The sequence below is a fragment of the Leguminivora glycinivorella genome, chromosome 21, assembly GCF_023078275.1.
Source record: "Leguminivora glycinivorella isolate SPB_JAAS2020 chromosome 21, LegGlyc_1.1, whole genome shotgun sequence".
NCBI lineage: Eukaryota > Metazoa > Arthropoda > Insecta > Lepidoptera > Tortricidae > Leguminivora > Leguminivora glycinivorella.
The window spans coordinates 13,711,103-13,725,481 of NC_062991.1; the positions used below are offsets into that span (position 1 = coordinate 13,711,103).

The 14,379-nt window shown below is 41.3% G+C and overlaps 1 protein-coding gene across 2 annotated transcripts in view; it reads left to right on the forward strand.

The window, feature by feature from the left end:
- The window catches only part of LOC125237599 (apolipophorins), a 40,656-nt gene extending 30,326 nt beyond the window's left edge, over positions 1–10,330 (forward strand). Inside the window, exons 39-50 of one of the 2 annotated variants that reach the window (XM_048144739.1) lie at positions 173–341; positions 984–1,189; positions 2,061–2,192; positions 2,699–2,803; positions 3,137–3,321; positions 3,625–3,856; positions 5,714–5,861; positions 6,342–6,482; positions 7,080–7,195; positions 7,613–7,852; positions 8,375–8,569; positions 9,904–10,330. In XM_048144739.1, the coding sequence (XP_048000696.1) occupies positions 173–341; positions 984–1,189; positions 2,061–2,192; positions 2,699–2,803; positions 3,137–3,321; positions 3,625–3,856; positions 5,714–5,861; positions 6,342–6,482; positions 7,080–7,195; positions 7,613–7,852; positions 8,375–8,569; positions 9,904–9,921 (1,887 nt within the window). In that variant the 3' untranslated portion in view covers positions 9,922–10,330. Of the gene's footprint in view, positions 1–172; positions 342–983; positions 1,190–2,060; positions 2,193–2,698; positions 2,804–3,136; positions 3,322–3,624; positions 3,857–5,713; positions 5,862–6,341; positions 6,483–7,079; positions 7,196–7,612; positions 7,853–8,374; positions 8,612–9,307; positions 9,326–9,903 lie in introns of those variants that run through there. The other variant, XM_048144738.1, reaches the window with a different exon arrangement.
- Positions 10,331–14,379: the final 4,049 nt, after the last annotated feature.

Genomic DNA, 14,379 nt, shown 5'->3' on the forward strand with positions numbered 1-14,379 from the left:
AGGTACTAAAGAGCACTGACTTCTTAATTGGATTGGAACTACTCGTCAAAGCAGACCCCAGGCACAGCCGTGGAAAATGCCGGGATGATACAAGGAGGATGATGACTCCTTTGGAAATCATAAAGTGCTGGAAGTGTCGAGGTCATCATAATAACTCACCATTTTTTTTCAGACCGCCTTCTTCACCGCCCCCGGCCGCTTCTCCACACCCTCCATCTCCGGCGTGGCTTCCTTCAGCCTCCTCAACCAGTTCCTGCGGGGAGACGTACCTGACGCCCTCGCCCTGCTCAGGGCCTACCGCCCACGCAGCCTGAACCCGCTTGACGAGATCCCGGCTAAGCGTAAGTTGAATCTATTGCGTGCGTTTCTCCAAAAGTTCCTGCCCCGCCAAACTGCGGAATGATCTTCAAACCTTCAAGAAATGAGCGTACACGATCTTAAAGGCCAACACTTCTGGTGTTTTGGGGTGTCCATGGGTGGCAGTGATCGCTTACCATCAGGCGACCTGTCTGCTCGGTTGCTATAAAAAAAATCTAACTATGTCGAGCACAAGACATGCCCAAAAATTTTAAAGACTGCAGATTCAATACTAGTCTAGTTTTAAGTCGTCTCCAAGATTCAGATTAATGCAGTTCAATCAAAGTAATCAAAGCTGTATAAGCCGTCAATTCATTCATGGATTATCAATTATCATCATCAACAAAGACAACTGCTGGGTCTTCCTACTTAGTGTAATAAAATCTGAACGCTTAAAAAACACAAGCTACATGTAGTCTTCCATGCTTATGCTTAAAGTGTACTTAATACTTAAAGTCCTTTGCTAGCAAAGAAGTCATAACAATAGAAATTCTGATAAAATGGTCCTTATAGCACAAGAAGCATAGGACCTGTCAGACTTGAAACGCCACATATGTTTCCTTCTTGAGACACTAGACTAGAAGAATTTTTTTGTAAAAAATTTAAAACCGAACTTACCTCCACAGTCCGCGCCGTCGTGGTCAACGGCCAACACATCTTCACCTTCGACGGCCGCCACCTGACCTTCCCCGGCTCATGCCGCTACGTTCTCGCCCACGATTTCGTCGACAGGAACTTCACGCTAGCTATTCAGCTGCAGAACGGCAACCCGAAGGCTCTTATCCTGGAACACCAGGACGGCAAGTCCATTGAGCTGAAGGAGAACGGACAGGTACGCAATTAAAATGAAAGTTGGAAGAAGTATGGGATCATCAGTTACAGTAGAAGTCAAATTTAGCGAACTCTTTCAGGGTGAAAGAATAGATGGTTTGGTGTAATTGGCCCTAATTCAGCAATAAACTGTACTACAAGTATTGACATTTTACCACAACTTTTTTTAAGATTCTCTGGCATTGGCAGGTTAGAGATGGATTTAATTTCTGACATAGAACTGTTACTTCTAGTGTCAAGACTTTAGTTAAAATCCTAGTCTCCGCTTAGCTCTTCAAGTAAATTAGACTTATATTGACCGCGGTGGTGGTCAGCTCTTTCATGCAAATTGTACTTACATTAGCAAACGACAAAATAAGAGCACTACCTGGATCAAATCCTGTAAACCAGTAGTGCTCGCATCATCGCTTCAAAATCAGTGTCATGTTAGCAAAGACCACTCTAATACTGATTATAATAATTCGACTATTTGATCTTCTAGCCTTAATCTGATGGACTAATCTAAACATGATTGTACAACCGTAACAATATTAGACATAGACCATTCTCCCCCCATAGACCATTCTCCCCCCATAGACCATTATCCAGTCCATCTAACTTGCACAACAATAGCCTATGACCTTAGTTCCCATCGCAACACGAAAGTGCTGCACTGAAATAGTCTTTACACCTGGCGGGGACCATCTCCGGATGTATCATATTGTGCGCTCGGGGATGGTATCCGCCACGTGTATCCCTTGCCTTTAGATTAAAGTGTCTAAAAGGGCCTCTGTGCTGTTGGCTTCGGCCCCACACATGCCTCCCAAAAGTCCGGGACCCCATGGTCCCGAGATATGGTTAGACATAGAAATATAAACATCCATGTTCTTCAGGTTATCTACAACGGCGCTGCTCATGGCTTCCCAGTCTGGGAGAAGGATGTCTACGCCTACAAGATGGCCAACGGCCGCATCGGCGTCGGCTCTAGCTACGGAATCCAGGCTATCTGCACCAGCAAACTGCAGGTAAGGGGATCCCGGATTATACATATTCAATACTAATATTATAAATGAGAAAGTGTGTGTCTGTTTGTTTGTCCGTCTTTCACGGCAACACAGAGCAACGAATTGATATGATTGTATGTGGAGATAGTTGAAGGGATGAAGTGACATAGGCTATTTTTTGTCTCTTCCTAACTCCCCACTTTCGTGAAATGGGGGATGGAAGTTTGTATGGGGCATTCCTCAATTTTGATCCCAATCAAAGCCGAGGACAAAAGCTAGTGTAAAAATATTAGTTAATTAAGTCTCCAAAGACACGTTCAGTCTTACGATCTTGAGTGCTCAAGAATAGCTGTGCAACGGGGTACCAAGCTATACCAAGGGATACTTGACCATTTGTTTTCAAAAATAGGTGAAGTCTATTTTATATTATATACTATATTAAAATGATTGCAAAGCTGTTGTTCTTGCTCAATCTAGTTCTGATTTGTGATACACTGGTTCTAAGTAAATATGTTTCCTTTCATCAGGTGTGCTACATCGAGGTATCTGGCTTCTACCTGGGCAAACTCCGCGGTCTTCTCGGAGATGGTAACAACGAGCCCTATGACGACTTCAGGCTACCCAACGGCAAGGTAAGAACTATATTATTTGATTTAGGTATAAAAAATCTTATGATCTACGAGTATATCCATGTCAAGGTTTTCCGATCTTTATTGGTTCATAAATAGTGTTGTCTAGAACATTTCTGGCGATGTGACATAAAAAGCTGTTTGTCCATAATCCATTCCATGTCGATATTTTTAGTTCTGTTCTCTTCTAGCTATTTACTATTTCAGTTTCCATGTTCATTAAAAGAACAAAAATATGGTCACGATAATTTTCATAAAGCGACTTTAAATGTTACGCATTTGAGACGTGACGATGCAACGTAGAAATATTTTTATCGTAAACTTCGATTTCCCCAGATCACCACCTCGGAGAGCGAATTCGGCAACGCCTACAAACTGGCCTCCTCCTGCCAGCCTGTGAAGACCCCTGAGCATTCCGCTCACCAGCACCACGCTGCCCTCCCGGCCGCTTGTGAGACAGTATTCGGAGGAGCTTCCCCTCTTCGCCCGCTGTCGATTGTGCTTGATGCTGCTCCATTCAGGTATATCCACTTAACAATCCTCTTTGACTAAGCCTTAGAAAGCTAGCTTCAGCAAATACTCTCCAATACTGGTTAAATTATTACCACATATTTTTGACTGAGCCTTAGCAATCTTGCTCCAGTATACACACATGAAACTGTGGTACTGGAACTGCTAGTATATGATGTCAATAAGCTGATCAAAAAGTCTTATCCACAATTCACTAAATAGGTATATAATTAAGGTGTTTTAATGTGCGACTAGTCAGTCTAGTCACCTTCCTGTCTTCACTAAATAATTCTAATCTTATCCAACCTCAACAGACAAGCCTGCATCCACGCCGTCACCGGTGACGGAGCCAACGCCCTACACCAAGCCTGCGACCTTGGACGCGGTTACGCCGTCCTTGCCCTCACTGGCCTTCTCCCCGCTGTTCTGCCACCAGCGTGCGTCCAGTGCACTGACGCTGACAAACCCAGGGCCATTGGAGAGAGCTACGAACTGAAGGTTCCGAAGAAACAGGCTGATATTATTGTCACCTTTGAGACCACCAAGGTAAGTTAAATGAACAGAAGACTCTGTCCTCGCAATGGACTTGGTTACTCGTATAACATCCAGTCTTGTTTTTCAGTTTTCGAAATTTGAAAGTCGCAGTTTTTCAGTTCTATCCCATTTCTTTTGTCGTCCAGAAAATTTGATTATAAACTGATTTATCAGTGGGGATGATGATCAGAGATCGCGTAGATTTGCGATATGATTAGTGAATTACGTCATTTTGATGACATTTAGTGCGAGATGATGCACAAAAATGCGATCTCTGATGGTGGTACAAAAATATCTAATCTGATTTGTTACAATAAACAAAATATAGATTCAATTGAGAATGCTCTTAAGCTCATAGTAATAATAAAGACAGTACTTAACAATTGATTTATTTATTTATTTATTTATTTGAAAACATATTTCAATGACATTACAGATAAATCCAATGCGTCATGAAACTTAAATAAATAAAAAAAAACAGTAAATAGGAACATGAAGAAAAACAAACAATAAAAGTTTACAACTAAACAATTGATTTGGGCGATGACGTAACAGCGTGGCTCCGTTGCGTCGTTTGCCCCGGTGTAGGATTCGGCAGGTTGCCCCGGAACCGCCGAAAAACCACACCTTTCGGCCAGAAGTCTGCGCTCGCGATGGTGTCCTGCAGCGGCCGCGGCACGCGCACAACGAACGAGCTGAAGTGCACGTAGTGACGCGACTGCAGCTGTTGCACCCTCAGCGTGTAGCCAGTCTTCCGGCGAACGTAGTCCACCACCTCGTCTGCCACGGCGGAGTAGTGCAGGCGAGACACATACAGCGCCCTACTCGGTGTTGCGACCCGTAGACCAGAATTAACCGGCTCTGCAGTGCCACACACAGTCTTTCGAGGCGCCCTACGTGTCTTGTTTTTCTTTCCACCAGTGTGAATCCCTCCTTATCCACACTGACGCTGGAGGACTTCTTGAGTGGGGCCCGTTCATCGCGCACCTTAGTAGGTGCCTTGACCCGGTCAGCTGTTCGAGGCTGACCCACAACATCAGCATAAGCACGCTGACGTAGTGTCGAGTTTGCCGGGGGCGGTCGCGCGCGCAGGGGGGGCGCGCGCGGAGCGGCGACACGTGCTGCACTTTTTACCGTGTCAGCATTGCGCAAACTGACCGACCGAACACTTGTGTCAGGCCGATTTATGTCCATATTAATATTTGAATCAGCCGTCCGAATCGGGGCATTCCGCAAAGTAGCGATTTCGTTGCGTAATTCGGCTATTGTTGTTAGGCTCGCTTCAAACTTAATTTTAACTTCCGCTAAACTTGATTTAAGGGCCACGATTTCCTTTTCCAAGCAGCGAACGTCGACTTGATCCGGCTCACGCGACGTCAGGATGGTATCCGTCGCTAAAAACTCCGGAATCCGGTCTTCATTCTCCTTCAGGATCTTCTTAATATCTTGAAGGGTCTTCTCCCCGGTTTCATCACCTCTCCGGTGAGGTACATATGTGCCGACGATCCCCAGGGACTGGCACAGCACTTGCTTCGCTTGGCAGATGTCCTCGATGGTAAAACTCGACGCACGAGAACTTATCTGCATAGCAGCAGCCGCATCCATCTTTCCTTCCCGCAACAGCTTGTTTTTTAGCTGCAGAAAGGCGAGGAACTCGTTCACAATGGGTTGACTCGGTTTGGAGATATCCATCGTGTCAAATCGCCAACGCGGCCTAGCCGCGCTAAATTCGCAATTTATTTTAATTACTCATCAACGCGTCTACATCGCTGCGCGCATTGAACTCGACTCCTTGATAATTCTAAAGGGAAGATACCACCCTTTCATTTAGCAAAACCACAGTGTGTCTAATAGTAAATCTGTTTTCAGCCCACCGAAAAGAGCTACAAGGAGCTGGCCGTACCGTTAGTGTCCCAGCTGGTCGACACCCTGAAGGCCAAGAAGATCGATGACATCAAGATCTACCTGACTGGAATCACTCCTCAGATCCCGTACCCTGTCGTTTATGACACCGATCGTAAGTATTCTGGCATATACTTGTATCTACTTCCTTTTGCGTGGATGTATGAAGAACATGTTTGAACGTCGAGAAATATTGACTTACAAAGAGTTCAAAATTTTCCGAAATAAAGACCGTAATTGTGTGTACCTTTTGGTTTATGTCGTGCTCCCGGTATTTTGACGCAGTTACATTGCGTCATGGTCATGTCATTATCTTTTTCATCGTGTGTATTTCCGTAGCATCTCTACACAAAATTTAAAGGTCCAGAGATATTCACTTACTTTGAGAACATCCATAAATTGTTATTACTTATTCAGATGCGGCAAGTAAAATTTCTCTTCACTTAGCTATATAAAATGTTTCTATTACCCAAAGAAGTAAAGCAGAATGACCAAGACCACTTGATAGACAGGCTCTTCGTGTTGAAGTTCTAGTTCCTGAAGGGAAAATACAAGTATAACTTGAATCGTTACTAAGGTGTCTTTGTATCTCCAGTGAAACTGAAGAACCCCAAGGTTCAGTTCAATGACGAGAGCCGCGCGGAGCACATCAAGCACATCGTCACTGGCTGCGAGAAGGTCGACCAAGCCCAGAGGATCGTCCTGGACCTCATCGAGGACTTCAGACGATTGTTCGGTAAGAGAATCTTTATCATTACCATCCTCCTAATGTCTCAGCATTTTGCCGAGGCTCACTTGAGCAACTCAGAGTCAGATCGGCAATCTGAATCGAATAATAGACATAACCAATCACTGTTTTATAAAAGATGAGTTTCCGATACTTTTCATATCATACCAATAAAATTATTAATGTTGGGGAATTTCGTTAGAACTATTTTTTTCGAACTATACTGAACTGTCAACCCATATTTCTGGTCAGGCTTTAAGTGAATTAGGTATACAAACAAATATTTAAGATTCTTTTCTGGTCACTATTTTATTCTCAACCCTCGATCTTTGCCATTTTCCTGTTCTCATACTTTTGCATCGCTCATCCTGTTCTCATCTGATAACATTGAGCCATACTGAATGGTTTCTTTTGCATCAGTTATTTCTTCATCTTTACAACTTGCTACTTGAAATCAGAAATCAAAAATATTTATTGTTTAAACTACACTAGGTACATTTAGAATATCAACAGTTTCACCCTTTTCGGGAATACAATCCACAACCACACTATATAGAAGTTAATATATTTAAGATTATATTCAAATATTAATTATTGTTATCACAGGTCTCACCAACGTGGTGGCTGGATACCACTCAGTGCTGGATCTTCCTCTGCGCCCTGGTGCCGTCAAGCACGCCATCAACGTTGTTGGAGAACACTGCAAGCCTGGTGATATTCTGGTAATTATCTTCCATTAACATTTTTCACTTTTTAGAAGGAACATCAGCGTCCTTGCGTTATCCGAGCATTTGCCACGGCTCATGGAAGCCTGGAGTTCGCTGTGACAACTAATCCCAAGATTTGGCCTAGGCACCGGTAGTTTTCCTTCACCGAAAGCGACTGAAATATCTGCCATCTGACCTGCCAACCTTTTAGATCATTAAATGGGTAATTGGGCCTATTATCATAGAATTAGTCCGGATCTTGAATGAAAAAATTTTGAATTAAAGTGGCCAGATTTGAAAATGAAAGTTTTGCTTATAGAGCACCGTGGCATTTATTCTATCAAAAACTCCATCGGAATCTTATAATATCACTTCAGCTTCTTTCCGAAACCTTCACAACCTCAAGTAATTCTTTATATTATCTTGTTTCAGCTCCGCTTCTTCCAAAACCAAGCCTTTAACACGATCTTCGCCGAAAACGCCTACACTCATACCCTGATCACCGTGACCGAAGGTCTCCAGATCGGCGGTGGCAAGAGCCCCGACCAGATCGTAGGATGGACTGATGATGCCGTGCTGCTGCTTGGAGACAAGAAGCAGAGCCGAGAGTCTGAGCAGCTTAGACAGAGCTTGGACATCCGTAGGGACTCTTGCATTGAGTTCGCTGAATCGGTAAGTTTTTTGGCTTTGTACTTGAGTTTTGAAGGTTTCTCTTCTCCGGTCAGATGAAGATCATGTGGAGCCTTAAGCCTGTTTTAAAGCGGATGGTCTGCCTCCAACGGCAGTGCACTTCTGTGTTCCTTGCCATCGTGTAAACCTAGAATAATGAATCTACTATTTCGAAGTTCTGGAGGTCGTTCTCAGTAATATCACTATAACCAACAGTTTATTCTAGATATTTTGTTATTTTTACCTGAATGTTATTTTCCATTGCTGGGCTAAATAAAGTCACATGCTGTATGCGTTTTTTTTTTATTAATGGGCTTACTCTTGGCCACAGACTAGCCAAAGGCATGTGAGAGTCATCCAGAGAAAATTCAAGGCTGAGACGACATAACGATCTCAATACATGTTGTGTAGATTTGCAAGAATGTTTATTGTAAATGACCAAATGGCTTAAAAGTGGAGAACCTTTCCTCTTCAGTTGGACACTCTTATAGTATAAACAAATATCTAATTTTTGCCTCATTTCAGACGGACGGCATCGTACTCTCATCCACCAACTACTTGAAGCTGAACCCAGGCCAGCAGAAGCAGTACCTCCAAACAGCCGCTGGCGTCATCACGCATAAACTCCTCTCGGAGAATCTCATCCAGGACTGTACCTGTGGATACGCTGATCCGTTCCTCGCCCGGTCCTTCTGTGTCAACAAGAGCAGGAAGGAAGCTGTAAGTATCTCTCTCTCTTCATCTCATAACCTCCTATTGCAGGTGGGTCCATATTGGCTCATATAAAATTATTTGTTATAAAATTATTGCTTATACCGATTTGTGCTCCGAATGATCATTTCTCATAATTTTACTTATCATAATTTTGTTTTATTATTATCAATAGTACTAATATCACTGTTCATAATAATCATTTAGCCGAAAATTTTTAATCATAAATTCTATACAAATATTTAATAACATTCATAATTTTGTGTTTAAGAAAATCATTCATCATAAAATTATTTAAAAAGTTTTGGGGAAGTTCTATCAAAAAACTTGTGCCATTTATAGAAGTGCGCTTGGAGCTTTTACAGTGACATCTACAATTTACATTGAAAAGTCGTTTCTGGTTTGCTCACGGTCAACCTAACACGCTCCTCCTCGCTACGCTCGTCGTCGCACCTAACTGGACTGTGTCATGTGATTTCTGTTCTGTTAACAATACCTAATATAACGATAAATTATATTACTCGCAATCGTTATGATCAATAAGTATATAAACATTAACATTAGTACGAGTATAAAATGTATTTATGATGAATGACATTATGAACATAAGTCATTCGAAGTTACGATGGTTATTAACATAAAATTGTTATAAATAATGATCATTATAATGTAAAAATTTATGAGAAACATTTTCGGACTACCAATAATCTATATACCAATTTTATATGAACTTTGGCGCACCCGCAGTAGGTACCTCTGAGAGACTGAGAATTTAAAAAATGTCAGTTTAAATATCGCTATGTGCTAACTAGATTTGGAATAAATTTAGAATTCTGATGATATTACAATAATATATGCTAATAATAGACCAGGGGGTTACCATAACGTGCTAAAGCCGTTCAGTTTAGGTTGAGAGAGAGGGACGGAGCTATGTAACTGCTATAGCTGTGTCCCTTTCTCTAACCTAAACTGAACGGCTTTAGCACGTCATGGTTAACCCCCCTGATCTGATGATGAATACGGAACTAAAGAAACTGCTAGATAAAATATAACAAATAATTAAGTATATCGAGTTTAAGCGAATAAGAAAGATTGTCGTGCAAAATCATGCAAATGAGAAAATGTAGGTACAGTCAGCAAATTAATTGTGTGGCATAAAAAAATACAGTACCTACTTATTTAATCCAATTTTGTCTTGAATGAAACTTGAACTCATGACCTCTGGATCTGCCCAACGCTCTGCCATCTAAACCACCGAGACATAAACCATAACCACTTTTGCTACTTTTTATTATGTTTTTTTTTTGTGGTTTAGTTTAATTATGGTTTTTTTTTGTCCACAGGCCCGCAGAAGAAAGTAGAGCGACACAAATCTAGTGCTACCGACCAAATTCTAGATCTACTCAGTCATCCTGTTAGTCCATAAATTATTAGTCAATCATAGAGTATAGAAAGAAAGAATATTACCTATTTAAAAAATAAGTGCCATAAATTTTTATGAAAATATGACATTTATAATGACAATAAAACTTTTTGCTGTGTTTCTTTGAGAAGGAAGCTTATTATAGAATGAAATGAGTTGATGAAATTGAGTCTACCATAAAATCGATGTTTATATTGTGTATATTGTTATAATTATTTAAAATATATCTCTTTTTCTCTACTCTGTGACGTGTCAGGTGTCAGGCAGTCTTTATTTATCAATGCCGGTTATTCTGATGGTATTACCAGCTTGACATTGTATTAGAATAATAAAACAATATGTTACAAGTTCTGTTTTTACTTACACCAACTCTTAATATTATCAAGGAGGATCGAGTATTATAGAGAGTTACTGTCGAAGTACAATGTGTAATCACAGTGCATAGACTGCCATCTCTTGACACAGGCTTAAAACTTTTGAACCTCATTTTTGAAAATTTGGCCCATATTCTTAGCTGGATATGTGTTAAAATGTCGAATATTAATATTAGCGCCATCTAGCCGAGCGTCCCCCCAAGGTGTAACGCCATCTAGGACACCGTACCTTTTTCTGTATGGTACTGGGGTACGTTTTTTCCTTAGACTTTATCTGTCTAAATGGAGTTAGTAGTCTTTGATATTATTAATACAGGGCCTCTAGGCACTGGTCCCACCGCGAGCTAGTAAACTATGAGCTATCGGCTATAAAACGAACAAAAGATAAGCACTCTGTAAATAAAAGAGACATGGCGATGTTTATAGTTACTCGTCCAGCGGTGAACTATAAACTATTATGATTTGTTATTTCCCTATCTCGGGACCATGGGATCCCGGACCTTTGGAAGGCGTACGTGGGGCCGAAGCCAACAGCGCAGAGGCCCTTTCAATTATTTCCCTATCTCGGGGCCATGGGATCCCGTACCTTTGGAAGGCGTACGTGGGGCCGAAGCCAACAGCGCAGAAGCCCTTTCGAACAATCTAATCTAAAAGCAAGGGATACATGTGGTGGATCTGGATACCATCCCCGACTGCATAATGTGATACATCCGGAGATGGTCCCCGCCAGGTGCAAAGACTATTGCAGTGCAGCACTTTTGTGCTGCGATGGAAACGAAGGTCATAGGCTATTGTTGTGCAAGTTGGATGGTCTGGATAATGGTCTATGGGGGAGACTATCGGACACCTGTCATGACAATCAGTCTCGGAATCATGATTATTATTATGATTATGAACTTGCATCGTGGAACTGCCATAAAATTGTGACTCATGTCCAAGCGCGGATCCAGCTTCGTGCCCAGAGGGGGGGGGTCACGTGGTAAAGGCCCGGGGCCCCAGGGGGGGTCACGTGGTCTATTTGTATGCCCCCCCCCCCCCCCCCCGGATCCGCGCATGCTAATGTCATGTTACTCTACGGATTGACCCAACAGTGTAACTAAACCTCCGCTCACCTTACTTATTTACTTACTTACTTACTTGACTAAACATACTTATAACTAACCCTCCTTTAAATATACCCCGTAAATTTGGCCTTGTGATCGTCTAGCGTGAATAAGTAGAACCCTTCGAAGTGAACCGCGATAACCTAGATCCTTTAATGAGTATCAGCTGTATTTTTGACTAATTTTTAAAATTTTATTTATTTATATTTTAAAGAAGAATATAGGTTATTGTAGCATAATAATATAGTGATATAGAAGAGTATTTTATCAGATTTAGGCCTAGAAGGTTATATGTGAGAAAATTAATGACGTAATGTAGAAATTTTTAGGAAAAAAAGTTAGTGAGTGAAACTTACATGAAATAAATATTAAAAAATATTTTGTTAATCATCCGCTACGCCTTATTAGTGGTCCCGGTTTGGGCAAGGGCTTGCGATTCGGTATGGGACCCCTGACCTGATCAAACCACTTTATCAGGATCCTAAGCAAGTAAGCCTGAAGGGCTATCTATCTACAAACTAACCCCCTTTTTGTTTTGTTTCTTGTCCCTAGCTAAACCCCCCGTTCCCCAATACTGCTAATAGACCATAACTTCTCGATCTTTCTAATGTTTTATCGAAACACCGAGCAGTTGCTAACTTTTATAAGAAATAAGTAAGTCAAACTTTTCTAAGCTTTAGACTTTCCATCAGTGGACGGCGCTCGCATGCCACTGGGCCCTATAACAAACAAATCCTTTTATTCCAAAGACAGTTTGTTTCCCTAGCCAATTTGATAGAATTTACCTTGAAAAACTAGTTAGCAACACTAAGTGTCCCGCAGCCACACCGAAAAATCAGAAATTGCTACCACAATTATTAATTTCACTCAAATAAATTAAGTAATAAGAGTTTTTATAAATTACCAGTTTTACCACATATTTTAAGATAGTAAACACCACATTTAAAGTCCATTTAAACCATATAAATAGTAGTAGTTAAATTATTTCTCCACAATACACGTTGACCAATTATAATTTAAGACCAATCATAAAAGAACTCTACTTTCATAGAAATAGTGTGTGACTTTACCCTAGTCCTATCGTTTTCCCTACTCTAGCATATCTGAAACACAGACCCTCACTTACCATAGATCTTGTGTTCAGAATATGTACAAGTGTATCCCTACTAGAACTGTACAGTTCAGCCAGCGAAGCTGAGATAGGCAACCTATAGGCTTGTGTTCTGATCCCCCCCTCTGCTCTTGCCCGCGGGCTAGGGTAGCAGAGAGTAGATCGCCCTATCCGTGTATATATCCAGTATTCTAGGACACACCAGTACCAGCCACATGGGAGACCCAGCTGCGACCAAATTTTACTTAGATATGGATCGATCACAACCGAAATCCCCAGCGACCAACGCCAGCATGAACCAGAGCACCGAGTAAATAAATATAAATATATATAGGACCCCAGCCTCAAATACTGCCGACTTCTGTGAGCAAGGATTACTCCTAATGCCTTTCGTCAATCGTGAAAGTCCTCACTTCCATCTAACAGTTGGACTCTTTGAGACCGGTGAGAAAATACGCTTTTGTAAGTAAATAAAAGCGCCCAAGCCCTCCACTTGGAACAAAAAGACTCCTAAACGCCTCTTATTTGACACCGTAAGGGAAGAAGCGCCTAGCCGGACAACAGTCTGTCACAAACAATGATCTGGCTTATAACTTTCACAAAATAACCCCATAGAAAATTACTAAATTCAATTTTACTGACCAACTAAACAAACGAGTGAAGTTTCCTTTACGTGCTATAATCTAAGCTTAGTTTTGCAAGAATTACTCCCTACAAAACCAAACACAGACTTATCTCCAAGCACCAGCCATACATCGACCCAGTCTTTGTATTGCTTGACGGCACTCATGAAACAAAGCACAGAAAACTTCACTATACACATCAATTTAAATGTAACACTACACTATAAATAGAACACTAAAATAACCCCACAACTGACAGTAAAGCAATTCCACCACAGGTCTAGGTTCAACTGTACGACGATATTGTCCCCGCACAATCAAACAGAGACACAATTTCAAAGTTTACAATCACTTAGAATAATTTCCAAGTAAAAACAAACAGAGAAATAATAGCAGAACAACTTCACTCACCAGTAACACACGAAAGCCAGAGACACTGTTAGTCTTGTAGATATTTTAAGAATGACGCGCGTCGGCTCCCTCCGACCCTTTTATAGATTCTCTATAAGAGACATAATTGGGACACACCTGGGATATAACTGGGACAAACCTGGGATATAACTGGGACATACCTGGGATATAACTGGGACAAACCTGGGACTTGGGATATAACTGGGACATACCTGGGATATAACTGGGACAAACCTGGGATATAACTGGGACATACCTGGGATATAACTGGGACAAACCTGGGACTTGGGATATAACTGGGACAAACCTGGGACTTGGGATACGATAAGAAAAAGATCATAACTACTTTGTTTACTAAGCCGTACGCCCTACGTAATAAAGTTCACGATCATCACGCGGATGTTTGCCTATTAACACGTGCAGATTGCAGCTGTTTTAGAGAGAGACAGAGCTATTGGTATTGATACCTATGTAGTCCAATAGTGGAGTGTTCCGTAAATATTTTTACGTAAATATTATTTTGTGAAAGATTGTTTAAATCAATTTAGTAAGTGACTTCGCAATGAAAGATCACATTTGTTCTTAATTGTTACATTGAATGATATATTCAGGAAGTATAATAATCAATATCAGTGATTATTACCTGTTTGACTCGTAAATGAAACCAAGACATAATATCGGAACGTTACGCAGCTGACAACTGTCAGTGTCAGTATTCCGTCCATGTGAACGTAGTTTGTTGATAAATACGTTTTTCCAACCTGTTTTGCATAG